Source organism: Megachile rotundata, chromosome 15 (genome assembly GCF_050947335.1).
Source record: "Megachile rotundata isolate GNS110a chromosome 15, iyMegRotu1, whole genome shotgun sequence".
NCBI classification, from domain to species: Eukaryota; Metazoa; Arthropoda; class Insecta; order Hymenoptera; family Megachilidae; genus Megachile; species Megachile rotundata.
The window spans coordinates 12,192,481-12,206,516 of NC_134997.1; the positions used below are offsets into that span (position 1 = coordinate 12,192,481).

Sequence of the window (14,036 nt, forward strand, 5' to 3'; positions counted from 1 at the left end):
CCGACAAAGTTGCTGTCTAGTTTAATTATTTATATACTAATATACTTTTCTTAATGTCTATTGTTTCTCTCCAAGAAATAAAACAAAAAAGCAGCGACAATCGAGGATTTATTTAAGTTCACGGACATTATACTTCGATTTTCACTTTTTCCCGAATGATTTGTGATCGGAGCCGGGACTTGGCTTGCTGGTCGTTGCTCGCCTGCATTTTTCCGAGCTGCTCGAATTCCACGGCGTTTTGCAAGATTTGCGATGTCAGGTTGGATATACGCAGATCTTGAAGCTTCATTGCGCTCTCGAGGTATGCAAGTTTGTGATTTAAGGTGCAAATAACGTCATCCTTCTCGCGTAGTTCTTGTCTTAATTGCGCGCAAACTTGACGAGAAATAGTCTCTCTCCCGTCGTCGTTCGCTAATATTTTTTCAGGTTTAAATGACTCGACATTTTTATTTCCTTGAAAGATCGGGAAAAGAAACATTAATTTTGCATGTTCAAGGACGTATCTTACGCATACGAAATTTATTAGTCTTTGTATTCTCTTTTCTTTCACGTCACTTACTTGAACTTCGGAAATAAAATTTTAACGATGGAAGTTTGATTCTCGAAAAGTAATTCCAAACGAAGAACCAACCGATCAACCACCGCAGAATGACAAGAAATTTTTCCCTGACGCGAGCGAGTGTCGATTTTGTCGACTCGATATTTAAAGTTAATTGATCAGCACAACACGGTAATTTTTCTGACGTAATGATCTTTGCACTGTTCTCGTTTTTGCCTGAAGAAAATACGATTGTTTGTCATTATAATTTCACTTTTTATTATACGCTATTAAAGTACCTGCATCAGCTAGATCTTTTTCCTTATCATCGCCGGAAGTATTCGAAGAATTCTGATACTCGGAATTCTTCAACACCTTATTTCGTAATTCTAATAACACGTTTTCGATGGCTCCTGACTGACAATTTGCAATATGATGAATTGTATCTTTGTTTAATTTCATGTCAATTTTACTGAGTACTTTTCGGTTCAGTAAACTCCAATTTTCTTTCTTCGTGCTTAGACAGTTAGCTGGTGCGTAATTGTGAAGGTCAACGTAACGGGGATAATATACTTTGAGAATTTCCGCCATCATAACTAAAGAGTATATTTATTAGTCATTTTAATTACATGAATAAAAATATTGAAAGAAATTTACGAGGTACCGGCATCTGAAAAGTCTCTGTTTAAATTTTTTGCTGGCTTTGAAAATGGTATCGTTGAAATCCACGCATATAACTCTTCGTCTGCTTTTCTCCCGTTCTCGTCGGCCATTTCTCTTCTTCGATGGATTATCAAATCGTTTTATTAAACGTCACGAAGAAAGATTCCTGTTAAACGGATTTTTCCCGCATTATCGTACAAATTTTGCACCATGCGTTGATGCCAGGAAAAGTCTATTCATACGACGGAATCTACTTTCGAGTGGTTAGTCAAAATATTTAATCGCGAATCCGTCATTAGATTGACATTTTTGTTTTATCGGAAGTTGGACATTGCACTTGTCTAACGACGGTTAATGATCGTTAACCCTACACACGTTAATATCTAAAGTATTTGTACTCGTTTATTTCTACTAAACAAGTATTTTGATATTCTCAAATGTTCATATATAAAGCATGTTGCTTTCCTGCAAGATTTAGAAGCTTAGCCAATAATTGTACACAGTATTTTGAATAAACGATGATTTGAAAGTCACCACTATATAAAACCGAAATAAAAGTCCTAGTATCATTCAGCGCATTGTTCATTTTGCTTTCGTATGTTGTCTACCCTTGCAACACATATTCATAGTATTTAGTGTCGTGTATTGTTGCAAAGTAATTGTCATGGCTTCGGAACGTTATAGTTTTTCGTTAACTACTTTCAGGTAAATATTATTTTCCTATTAAAACTCCTAATTCGAAGAGATCAAATTTAATACATCATACTTTGTGTCATATAATTTCATGGAGCATTCAGTTTTCACTAACATAACCTAGCTTCGAGTTATCCGAATTTACAAACTTTATCGTTGAATTTACATTAAGAAAACGATAAGTCTTTCTCACACAATATTGTTAATTTAACATTAAACACTATATAATACTATTTATCATAATTTACTATATTACTTATGGAAAACACACAAGTTGAAAAGTAACACATAATGACTCGTCAAATATCTGTGTCACATTATTGTCAAACAATAAGCAATTTACTTTGTTATTTAGTCCATCTGGGAAACTAGTGCAGATAGAATATGCTCTAGCTGCTGTTGCTGCTGGAGCAGCAAGTGTCGGTATTAAAGCCTCCAATGGAGTCGTACTTGCGACAGAAAACAAACACAAGTCTATATTATATGATGAACATAGCGTTAAAAAGGTGGAAACGATTACAAAGCATATTGGAATGATATACAGTGGCATGGGTCCAGACTACAGATTGTTAGTAAAGCAAGCCCGTAAAATGGCACAGCAGTATCAACTTATTTATCAGGAACCAATACCAACTGCACAGTTGGTACAAAGAGTTGCAATGCTAATGCAGGAATACACGCAGTCAGGGTAGGTAACAACAATTATATTTTAATTCATCTAATGTTGAATATAACTAATTTATTGTACAATGAATGTTACAGAGGAGTTAGACCCTTTGGAGTGTCTCTGCTAATTTGTGGTTGGGACAATGGCAAACCGTGTCTGTACCAATGCGATCCTTCTGGTGCATATTTTGCATGGAAAGCTACAGCAATGGGCAAAAATTTTGTAAATGGCAAGGTGTTCCTTGAAAAGCGATACAGCGAAGATTTAGAACTGGACGACGCTGTTCACACTGCTATTTTAACTTTAAAAGAAGGATTTGAGGGTCAAATGACTGCAGATAACATAGAAGTCGGTATTTGCAATGCAAGTGGTTTCAGAAGATTGGACCCCTCCAATGTTAAGGACTACCTTGCCAATATTCCTTAATTTCTACTTATTTTTGTGATCTTCAAACGCTTTAAGGCAAGCAATCTAGATTCTTATAATAAAACATTTTGTTAAAAGTGAAAGCCGTTATTTATTTATCTGTTATATCCATAAAATAGAATTACGTATTGCTGCACTGTCTCGTCGCATGAGAACAAGAAAGGACGACGCATTTTCTATATTTTGTAATTATCACTACTAAATTAATAAATATAATATTTCTCTGTATATATATGATTGTAAATTCTTTGAACAAGATTAATTTTGTTATCAAATTTGAATTTTCGTGCGCAAAGTGTTTCGTATTAGTTCCGCTAGAGAGCAGCACGGACACTCGAGTCGGTTGGGCGCAATCGTGCGCGAACACGAACGAGTTTTCGTAGTTGGTGCGCGGCCGGCCGGCTGGTTTGTTTCGCGTGTTACGTTCAGCTGTCACTCTTTGGTGGTTATTAGCGTTGATAAAAATCAACGGGAACACGTGTTGGCCTCGTCGGGCTGTCTGTCAACGGATGTACGGAGGTAAGTGTAGTTGATAAATTTCCAAACGCATTTCTGTTTCGCAAATATTCTCCCGTCGATGCACACACCAAACTAACTCAACCGCGGTATCGATGCGTTGGTTTTCGGCGTTGTACTTGTTTTCGATGTCGAAACTAGTATCATCGAGATTCAATTCTTGCGTTTGTTATTGTTTATTCCCGTATTATTGCAGTTTGAATTCGTAACGAAACATTTTTCGAATAACAGCCGCCTGTTGAGTCCTTTATCTCGCGTTGCGTCGCGTCGCCGGTTGTTTGTTTATGTCCGCCATAAGTACTCGGTCAAAAAAGTATTTGTTTATCGAGTAAGTGTCCTCGAGGTCTCGATTACGTACTATTTCAAACAGATTCTACGCATTTTTCTAACGTTCACAATTATCCGAAAGATTTTGACAAAACAGCCAAGAGCAAATATAAACATACGTTATCGATAAAGTCGTAAGATTAATTTTGAGCGTTGCTGGGAAACATCGCGGCACTGTTAACAGTCGACCAAAATATTTCACGAATATTGGTTAATCTTCGATCATTTCTTGATGCGTATTCTCGTTTTTTTTTCCCTGTTTCCCCCGTTTCTCTCGCTTTCCCGACACGGCGTCGGGGAAACGACCGCATCGGGGACGAACAATGCTGGATTTTAATATGACGCATCCGCAACTGTAGCCACAGCCGTTTTCATGACTAACGCCGGTTTTCATTTACCGTTTCCACGTTGCTACTCGAAGATCCCCGGACAATCATAGCCGTCGAGGGTTTGAGGGAAAAGGGTTGGAGGGAAACAGAATCGCGAAGACGGAGGCTTCGACAAACCCGTTGCACGGTTTGCAATTTTAATGCCGGCATTACGAGAGGCCAGTCCTCCCCTTCCGGTCGACGAAAGCGCTGAATTTGCATTTCCGCTTTTTGCGGGGAATCGCGAGCGTGCCGGTGTCGCTTATTAAAAATTCTAAAAAGCTATCGGGGCTTCATGTACCAGAGTCGATTCTCTTTGTCGTTCTCTTGTTTCTTTTTGCTTCCATTTTGTTTTGTACCTTTGAGAGTACACACCACCGGATTTACTTTAGTCGTTTAACACGCTTGACCGCAACAATTAATTCGAAAGAAAAACACGCGAGTCAAACGAATCTGGAGACACGAAGACTAATGTGTTAACGACTCGCGTCTTGACATTTTGTCTCGTAGGACGCGACGCATCTGTCGACAGTCTAATTACAGGCGTACCCTTCGTTTTATTTCCTCTTTATCGCACCACCGGCTGGACTTTACGCGATCCAGGGTTAAATTACATGTTGGCTAATTGCGTGGTACGTGCTAACACCTTCGAATGCGAAACGTTTTTTTACTATGCGTCCTCGTTAGATTCAAAATATCTTACAACTTTCGTAGTTTTCGAAAGACGTTAAACTTTCTTTTAGTATAAACGTATCCATCTTGTAGAGCAAGTTCTTAAACTATGTCAATGCTGTTCGTGTCCGAGGAGCTTCGGCTTAAATGATCGTGCGGTTAGTTCGATAACGATCGTTCGAACTCCTCTCGTTACGGTACGCTTATAGTTCGATATCAGGTATTCGCTGTTTATTTGACACGCGGCTTGCATCGATATCGAATAAACGCACACGTAAGAGGTTAGTTACAACGCGAAATGGAACATAAGACCACCGTGACGAAGACATTCGTTTGATCGGTGTTCGAAATCGATAATCTTTACCTCGAAAATTAATTTCCTCTCCGGGACTCGTACTCGCTGTTGCAGTTGTGCGACTTCGGTTCGCTATATTTCGACACGGTTGTGAGATGGTTGATAATTTGATATAAATATTTTTTAACTGAGTATAATATTATATATGTAGTATTTTTTATAGTACTGTATATAGTATTTTATATAATAGTTTATACAGGGTGTCTCATAAGTAGCGCAGCTCCCCGAAATGGGACGTAGCTGGCGTGATGCGCGCGCAGCCAGCCGCCATGTTTGAAGCTGTCGCTCTCGCGTCTGCGCATGCGTAATCCTCGCGCTTTGATTTTCCTTAATAATTCAAAAACGAAGCTTCATATCCAATTTTTGCAAAGGGAAATTTTATTCAGAATCACGTCAGCTACCATTTCAGGGACCTACACTAATTGTGAGACACCCTGTATACTATATATGTATAGTATAGTATCTAATTCATATACAAATATGAACATAGTAAAGCAGACGATAACAGCAATTAATAATAGAGAAATAACTTCAAATAAATTCAGCAGAATAACTAAAAAATTTTAACATCGATATCAATGTTATCCTTGAAAAGGACTAATGATTTATTATTTCGCTAACAACGAACGAGTTATTATTCGCTGCGAAATTGTAATCAATTGTAAGAATGAAAGGGTAATTAAGCTTGAAGATAAAAAAATGTACGAGTGATTTAGCGAGAAAGTCGGAAGTTTTTCCGGCGTTAAACGAAAACGAAGGAGTTTTCAGTTCATCGACTCAATCTCGGGTTGCCTCCTATCTGCGGTCCCCTTAATCGTTTATCCCCGCAAAAAAGACGCAAAGTCACGGCAAGCCATCCGTTGGAAGGGTGACAGGAAAGGAAGGAAGGACATAAGACAAGCAATTTAGTCCGACTATTTCACTACGTCCGCAGACGTAAAATTCGATTGTTTCGCATCTGTAGTTTTTTGATAAATCATTCTATTTCGATAAATATATCATAGGAAAGGTCGTTTGGGTAATCTGCCGTAAAGATTAATCGTTACATGGCACTATGGCATTCTAAGCGTCAGCGATCCTTACAGCGGTTCGATTAGGTGGAACCGGTGGTCCATATATTTTCGCCGAAGCTGGAGCAAAATATAATAGATAGAAGATGTCCTTCTTGGTTGCAAGCGGTGGTCTTTGTCTCTGTTTGACGAGAAACGGCATCCGGCCGAGCGATCAAAGCTTCCAGAAGCCCGAGCCTCGAATGACGTCGATAGCTTCGGTTTCCCGTCGTCGCAAGCTCCGATGAACAGCTTTTTTCATCCCGTGCAGGCCACCCTGCAAAAGCTCGTTTTCCCTTTTCACCGTGTGGGAGCACCTCCCTCTCTGGCCACGGATAAAATTAGATCGTTGGCCGATCTATCTTCTCCCCGCATTTTTCTAGTTCCCTCGAATCTGCTGAAATGTAACTTAACTAATGTTGAGACGGGTCCGTTTTACAGTCAGTCCCTTTTCGAGACGTCTTTGTGCCTGTTCTGGGAAACATAACTCTGTCGGCGAATACAATGAGTGAGCATCGTGGAATGTAATTAAGCCAGAGTTACTGACGGAACAGGACTGATGTCAAATTATGGGCTAGTCCCGTCTTTCCCTCTCGGTTCGTCATACTGATTTATTTCCTGCCAACCAATAGCTTCCGTCGTTTTGCGGCCGGCATTCCGTTCGATATTCCAACGGAACAGGAATTCCAAAGATTCGTCATTTTTGTCGACTTCGAAATTCGAACGCTCATAAAACGAGATACAAGACTCCTAGGCCACGGAATTAGATTTCTCCGCTCGCGTTTAGACGGGTTAATACCGAAACCGTACCGTAACCGAGCTGCAATCGATACCGTCGAACGTTATTTCATAGCACGTTAATAGTCGAGATATTCTCGTCGTATCTTCGGGTCGAAATTGTCCCGAAGGAAAAGCGTCGAGTAAATCGTCCGGTTTTCGCGCGCCATCCGGCAGCAGCAATTTAGTCATTTTTCTCGTCGATCCCTTTCCGTTTTAAAAACGCATTACCGTCCACCGTCGAAGCTTTTTTAATTATGAAATAAAATTGCTCGATAATTCGAGCGTCGATGACGTGGGTTGATCCGATTTCCGTTCTACTCTATTATCCATAGAACCGTTATTCCCTCGTTCCCTTTGTTCTCCGCGAATTTTTCTTCGGCAAATCCTTCTCGATCCGAAATCTGTCGTTCTCCATAATGGAGCGAAATTCCCCTCGTTTCATCCACGGTCCAGGTTAGATGTAAACGCCGGCAAAAAGTCGTGCTTTTAATTGCACCCTCCCCGCCGTTTTCTGAATTATAGCAGTTTCGCTGGGGAAAGTTCTGAAACAACGTGCCGCTCGTTGGAGTATGTGTTCCCGGTGTTCATATATGAACGAACAGAGCCAGTTGCCGGATTTCGGCGGGGCGCGATTCAACCGACACGGGAGAGGACTATTGCCAAAGTTTTGAGATATAGGAATACTTGTTTTTGCAAAAGCGAGCCCGAATACGGCTTCGCCGTTGCTTCGGCAAAATTTCGAACAATGCGCTTGTAATTCGTGAATCCACTGTCTGATCGGTTAAATACACGATCCCGTGCGATTTTTACTTTCCGATTTCGCTCGACCGTCGTTTGCGTAACGTTTATCGAGAATTCTAACGAGGAAGTCGTAGCAGCACGGTGAAACGAGGTGAAACCAGGTAAAAGTCGATTTTGATACGTTTTAGCGTTAGGTAACGAGTAGAGCTGAAATTTGAGAAATTACGAGGAGGGAGTTTTTTCCCCAGTAATTCACCGCGAATCGATTTCTCCTAAAATATTACCTCAGGATGTCTCTTCCTAACTCCGTCTAATTGATAACGGACATAAAATTATCGATTGAGAGAGGGGACCTGCGCAGAGAATGGCACATTCCTGAAAATAGTGAGACAGAAACACCGATTCACGATTTTTGTCTCGGTACAAACGTATCGGATATTAAAAAGATTTGTTTACACAAAATACTCTTATATTCAAAGTTTCGCAGGGAAACAAGAATTTATACGACACGTATTGTAACGCAAAACGTACTGGCACTCTGGAAGTTGCAAACTATGAGTTACGGTACTTCCGCTCCGGGAAGACTTATGGCTGATAAATTTATTAAACTTCGAAATATAATTTGCAAAAAAGAAGAAAAAAGAAAATTCGGAATATTCACAGATAGACCCATAAAACCGTAGCTGCAAAGCCAGTAAATAAGGATCGTACGAAGCGAGTTTATCGGCAGATATCGATGATAGGCGAGTTTGTACGGGGTTTTACGGGGGATGTTGGGCTGCGGTTAGCCCCGTGCATCCTGCGGCGTCGGTCCATTATCTCCTTTCCTCCCTGTATGGCAACAGGCTCGCGTACCACCGATTAGTTTGCCACTTTATCGTTTAAAGCCGAACCGATCGCGAGCCGTCGCGATCAACGGGACGAAAGGCGAACCTTTCGGTAACCGGAGCCGTCGTTAGAACCACCGGTTGCCAGCTCTGGAGATCACTCGAATGCTTTGCTGCCTTTAATGCGACCCAACACCAAATATCCCGGTACCTTTACCCTCGGATACGTCGTACGTCGTGCCGCATTCTCGATTAAGCCAATTACCTGGCCCGGAGGGCTTCTATCGATTACCTTGCATTCCTATCTTTCTCTAAGGACGCACAGAATTCAATGTTTATATTCTTCAAAATATGTTTGTCTCTTGCGGTTAGGTTAGGTCTTTGTGTGGTTGCTGAACAGGTCACCTGAGTCTACAAGTTTATGAAGAGTGAGTCTCTTGGAGACTGGTGACCAAATATGGGCTTCATGAGACCCCTTTTACTATAGCATGTGGTTGTCATCTTGGTCAGACTTTCTTTGCAAGCCTCAGTGAGTTTCTTGAAGACTGGTGACCAGACTATGGGCTTCATGAGCCTCCTTTTACTATAGCATGTGGTTGTCATCTTGGTTAGACTTTCTTTGCAAGCCTTAGTGAGTTTCTTGAAGACTGGTCACCAGACTATGGGCTTCATGAGCCTCCTTTTACTATAGCTCCATGTGGTTGTCATTTTGGTCAGACTTTCTTTGCAAACCTAAGTGAGTCTCTTGAAGACTGGTCACCAGACTGTGAGCTTCATGAGCCTCCTTTTACTATAACTCCATGTGGTTGCCATCTTGGTCAGACTTTCTTTGCAAGCCTAAGTGAGTCTCTTGAAGACTGGTGACCAGACTATGGGCTTCATAAGCTTCATTTCTCTGTACCTCCATGTGGTTTCCATACTTGTCAGACTTTCTTTGCAAACCTAAGTGAGTCTCTTGAAGACTGGTGACCAGACTATGGGCTTCATGAGCCCCATTTTCCTATAGCTCCATGTGGTTCCCATCCTGGTCAGACTTTCTTTGCAAGCCTAAGTGAGTCTCTTGAAGACTATGGTCACCAGACTATGTCCTTCATAAGCCCCATTTCTGTACACCATCTCTCAACTTCATATTTCGTTTGAACCACAACCAGAAGATTCCACCCTCCGCCTTTGTTTACGATATTAAAACGAGACCTCTCGAGCGAGAAGTTTAACCAGGTTGCTAAGAGGCACCTTACGTGTTCGACGTAGCAAACGATCAGGTTCTAGACAACGGATCTCTGAATTCAGACTCGCGTCAGAAAGGGGTTTCAAGCTCGAATAAAACAATGGAGATCCGAGACGAAGACAATGCGGGCTGTTTCACTGGCGTATCAGGCAAGCTGCTCGTTCTGTTCATCTACGTGTATCTAAGATGGTTGTAGCCTTCTCTCGCGTTCCTCTCGTCTTATAATCGCGCACGAAACAACGTAGAACGGTTCTCTTCTAATTTATCCTTCGATTTAACAACGAGTCGGATATAGAAGAAAGCGACAGGGAAAAAGGTGACGAAGGGATTCAATCGGGGGATACAATTTGCAGGCGTGTCCGATCGTGACACTCACCGTTCGATCATTCTTTATGGGGTCGACCCTCGTAATTGACCAAAGTTCTACCTTCTTCACACCCGCACAAGATTAATACTTCGCCCTCGAGATTGGCGCTCTTTAATCGGCATCGATTCCTTTTTACAGAGATCACTGTTCAATATCTCTCGTATTGCGAGTTTGAGGAAATTGTGAGGGAGATTCACTGTTTAACACATTGACTGTTACTTTGAAGCAATTGAAAATTCTATCTAGTAGTGTTCTTGCTCTTAATAAATTTTACTAAATATTTTCACAGTGGGTTGTTATAATTATTTTCATATTTAATTATTATAATTATTTTCACAGTGGGCTGTTATAATTATTTTCATATTTAATTATTATAATAGATCCATCCAAGTGAACAAATGTTTAATGATACACATGTTAGATCAGTATATCTTAAGTGCCACATATGAGTGCCACATGTGTCATATACGAGCGATGGCTATCAACGTTTAAAGCCTTTCTAATCAGTCTCCCTCGATCCTCGATTTTTTACCTATCACTGCAAATTGCAACATGGCAACAAAACTTTTTCCCCGGAAATTAAGATTCGTTTTCTGCGTCCTGGTTCCGTGTGGGATCCGCCAAGATCGATACCGTATCCTCGCGTAATCGTGAGTTACGATTCTCGTATCGCGGGTGGAGTGTACTTCGGTCGTTATTTCGGTCCTCGAAACGAAAACATTCGCGGACACGTTCGCGGAAATAACGGCGGGTAACGGAACTTACAGCCCCGCCGAATAGAGACGGTGAATAGGAAACGTTAATTCGTTCTAGTGGGTTTTTAATTAAAGCTGGTCGTAATTGCTCGCCGCTTGAAGATATTCTGCGGAGACTTTGTGACCTTCCGAAACGGTCGAGAACGAAATGGAAATGAAATTTTAATAATCCTTCGTCGAATCGAGCAGGGGACACGGATTTTCTGACTGAACTACAAGCTGGATACGGTAATTCTCGCGAAACAACCGGATAAGTCTCCCACATTCTAGAGCCGCGGTGAATCATTCATGCCAGTGGGAAAAAAAAGTTTTCCACTTTGTATTCGTTTCGCGGACACTTTGTACACTTACCGGAATATTATGCGACTCGATTGTTTTCTCCGGGAGATGAAACGAAGTTTCCGGGAGCGTACCCAGGTGTGCCTCGGCTGCTCGCAGCAGTCTCTAAGCCTCGTAAATTACAAATTGCCAAGTTTTTTCGCCGATAACGTTCTTTCATTTTTAATTCGGTGAAAAATTAACCGTTCGCGAAGGTAATTCGTTTAAAAATTCAAGCATCGAAAGCGTTTAGGTGGAAAGTCGTTTGATTCGCGTTACGAAGTCGGCCCTGGCCCGAGTTGATTAGATCAACGATGGTAGTTTGAATAAACGCATCGTTGTTTAACGTTGTTAGTGGCCCTTGTACGCGGGCGCACGCAAAGACGCGTACGACGTTTGTTGGGACGCGAATTATGATCATATCGTGGTTAACGAGTGCCGGCACGCGTCCAAATAATCACATTATTTTCTATACAGTCGCTTAACTCGATTATTTTAACGCGACGGGACTCGTTGACGGTCAAAATACGCCTCTGACGAATCGATCGGGTTAAAAACCGTTTCGGTAATAAAACGTTGTACAGCGATTGCCTGTTACCGAATTATCGTGCAATTAATTTCGTTTTATTTCGTATAAAGCTTGGTTAATATTTTTAACCGTATTCGTTAATCGCTCGATCCGTGAAATTAATTTGATTTCATTTTCAGAGAAATATTCGAAGCGAAATTTTATCGTTGAAAATCTTGGGAAAAGATATTTTTCAATAACTGGCAGTGATTTTTTCTCTCTCGCGCGACGAATTGCCGATATTTTTCATCGGATTCGCGTTAAATGCCGTGACGCGATTAAAATTTGTTATCGTCGTATCTGAAACACTTTTAAAGAGCTTCTAAAGCTTTTAACGGAGGGGCGAGACCGTGTGCCGAAGGGCGGATATTTTATAATTAACGTAATAATTTATCGAGCTGCCGGGCACAAGAGCGCGACTTACTTTCATAAAAATTCCGGGGCCAATGGAAAAAAAATATAACTGAAAAAGAGGGAGCGAAAAATCGTGGGGAAAAAAATATGTTATTAAAAAGAGCGATACGTTCCACGCACGGTTTGTTTTCTCGTCAAGACACGGGATCGTGACTCGAACTCGAGGTATTTTCTACAAAAAACTCGGTATTCGGGTTGAGAGTAAATTCCTAGAGAAAATATTTAGAAAGACTTTGATTTTACAAATTTTTATTTAGGGAGCAACTGATAGCAATAAGTTATAAAGCATTGAGTTTAAAATCTACCTTTTGGATCTTTGATATAGGGATTATAATTAGAATTGAGGCAAAAGTTTTCTGTGAAAAAATGAGGTAGGTTTATAACATTACAAACGTAGTATGCGTCACAAGTGCGTCGTGAGTGCGTCATGAGATCAAGATGAAGAAAGTTGCAGTGTTATATAAATTTCGTATTATATAATCGTTAATTATGCATACAGAGTGTCTTACAACTAGTGTAAGTCTCTGAAATTATAGCTGACGTGATTCTGAATAAAATTTCCCTTTGCAAAAATTGGATACGAAGCTTCGTTTTAGAGTTATTAAGGAAAAACGTTGAGCAATCAGAGCGCGAGGACTGCGCATGCGCGAGAGCCTCGAACCTAGCGTCTGCGCATGCGCGACAGCGTCGAACCTAGCGTCCGCGCATGCGCAGTCCTCAAGGCAGTCGCTCTTGCGTCTGCGCATAATCACGCTCTGATTACCCCGCGTTTTTGCTTAATAATTCAAAAACGAAGCTTCGCACCGCATTTCTGCAAAGGGAAATTTTATTCAGAATCACGAACCCCATTTCAGGAACCCAGAGACACCCTGTATAAATACCTTGATGAACTTTTCTGCGGTAAACAAAGGGTCACCCATCGACATCCTAACATGGAAAACTTTCCCCCACTTGCAGAAGCAATTTCCACAAAGTATCGTGCAATTTTAATCCGCAAATGCGATAACGGAATATTGCATCACGGTGGCTTTGATAATTTTTAATCTCGATAGTCGGTCGTTGAAAAGGCGAAAAAAAACACGGCCGGCGTCGCTGTGAATCGAAAAACAATATTGATCGCGTTCGAGTGTCTTTAACGGTGACGCTCTCGACCAAGATGGTGGCATTTGTTTATACAATAGACTCTTCGTCGTTGGCAACGATGAAACAGCTAGTGAGGCAGGGATTTTTTCCTTGGAACTTACGAGCATTGTATTGATAAGGATAATAAAGCTGCGGGGCTTCTGCGGAGAATAGCCGGCTTTAATATTTCGGAATAATACGCCTATCCGAGTTCTATGACAAACGATTTCTGCGTGCGAAGTTTATCGCCGCCCTTTTCGTGTCCACCGTCTCGATGACAGAAAAACTAGCGGAAAGTGAATTTACGAGCCTCTCTCCTAAGATTTACCCTGTTTTACTTCGACGACGACGGTGACAATTAAGTCGATATTTGGAAAAACGTATGGCAACGTTGCAACAAATTGCTTCGGTTTAATTAACGTAAAGGATATCGGAAGAAGCTGTCGCGATGCTTGGTCGCAACGTCGAGGAGGATTTTCCTCGTTTCCCTTCGCTTTCTGAGGCTTCTGCAAGCCCGCTTGAAGTTTAGTAAATCCAAGATACAATAGGCTGTGCAGTTTAATCCAGCTCATGACTAATCCAGCCGGGAAACTTGGCTCCGCGGAAACTTCATCTTCTCCGCTCGGAAAGATGAATGAACGA

General features: G+C 41.3%; 3 protein-coding genes across 4 annotated transcripts in view; 2 read left to right on the forward strand and 1 right to left on the reverse strand.

Moving 5' to 3' along the window:
- Positions 1–90: 90 nt before the first annotated feature.
- Positions 91–1,684, reverse strand: LOC100875939 (uncharacterized). Its single transcript, XM_003703614.3, has 4 exons — positions 1,203–1,684; positions 838–1,134; positions 560–775; positions 91–453 (listed from the first exon to the last, which is right to left on the reverse strand). Exons 1-4 carry the CDS (start codon positions 1,309–1,311, stop codon positions 128–130), a joined length of 948 nt encoding a protein of 315 aa, XP_003703662.2. The 5' UTR covers positions 1,312–1,684; the 3' UTR covers positions 91–127.
- A 73-nt stretch (positions 1,685–1,757) lies between these two features.
- Prosalpha2 (proteasome alpha2 subunit) lies at positions 1,758–3,215 on the forward strand. 2 transcript variants are annotated; one of them, XM_003703457.3, is made up of 4 exons: positions 1,758–1,906; positions 2,250–2,582; positions 2,657–3,023; positions 3,107–3,215. In XM_003703457.3, exons 1-3 carry the CDS (start codon positions 1,866–1,868, stop codon positions 2,985–2,987), a joined length of 705 nt encoding a protein of 234 aa, XP_003703505.1. In that variant the 5' UTR covers positions 1,758–1,865; the 3' UTR covers positions 2,988–3,023; positions 3,107–3,215. The 2 variants fall into 2 exon arrangements, with proteins under 2 accessions (XP_003703505.1, XP_076396417.1); XM_076540302.1 differs by lacking the exon at positions 3,107–3,215 and having other exon boundaries at positions 2,657–3,070.
- Positions 3,216–3,349: 134 nt separating this feature from the next.
- msi (RNA-binding protein musashi) overlaps positions 3,350–14,036 on the forward strand; it is a 111,534-nt gene continuing 100,847 nt past the window's right edge. The window contains exon 1 of the mRNA XM_076540288.1: positions 3,350–3,506. The gene's annotated coding sequence lies outside the window, so the exon portion shown is untranslated. The remainder of the gene's footprint in view (positions 3,507–14,036) is intronic.

Excerpts from the sequence above, each read along its gene's own strand:
- LOC100875939 (XM_003703614.3), bottom strand. The coding sequence starts at position 1,311 with ATGGCCGACGAGAACGGGAGAAAAGCAGACGAAGAGTTATATGCGTGG. Across the intron at positions 1,135-1,202 it reads CAGAGACTTTTCAGATGCCG|TTATGATGGCGGAAATTCTC; the intron begins GTACCTCGTAAA and ends TATACTCTTTAG. Across the intron at positions 776-837 it reads AAAAGATCTAGCTGATGCAG|GCAAAAACGAGAACAGTGCA; the intron begins GTACTTTAATAG and ends TATTTTCTTCAG.
- Prosalpha2 (XM_003703457.3), top strand. The coding sequence starts at position 1,866 with ATGGCTTCGGAACGTTATAGTTTTTCGTTAACTACTTTCAG. Across the intron at positions 1,907-2,249 it reads TTTTCGTTAACTACTTTCAG|TCCATCTGGGAAACTAGTGC; the intron begins GTAAATATTATT and ends TTTGTTATTTAG. Across the intron at positions 2,583-2,656 it reads CAGGAATACACGCAGTCAGG|AGGAGTTAGACCCTTTGGAG; the intron begins GTAGGTAACAAC and ends TGAATGTTACAG.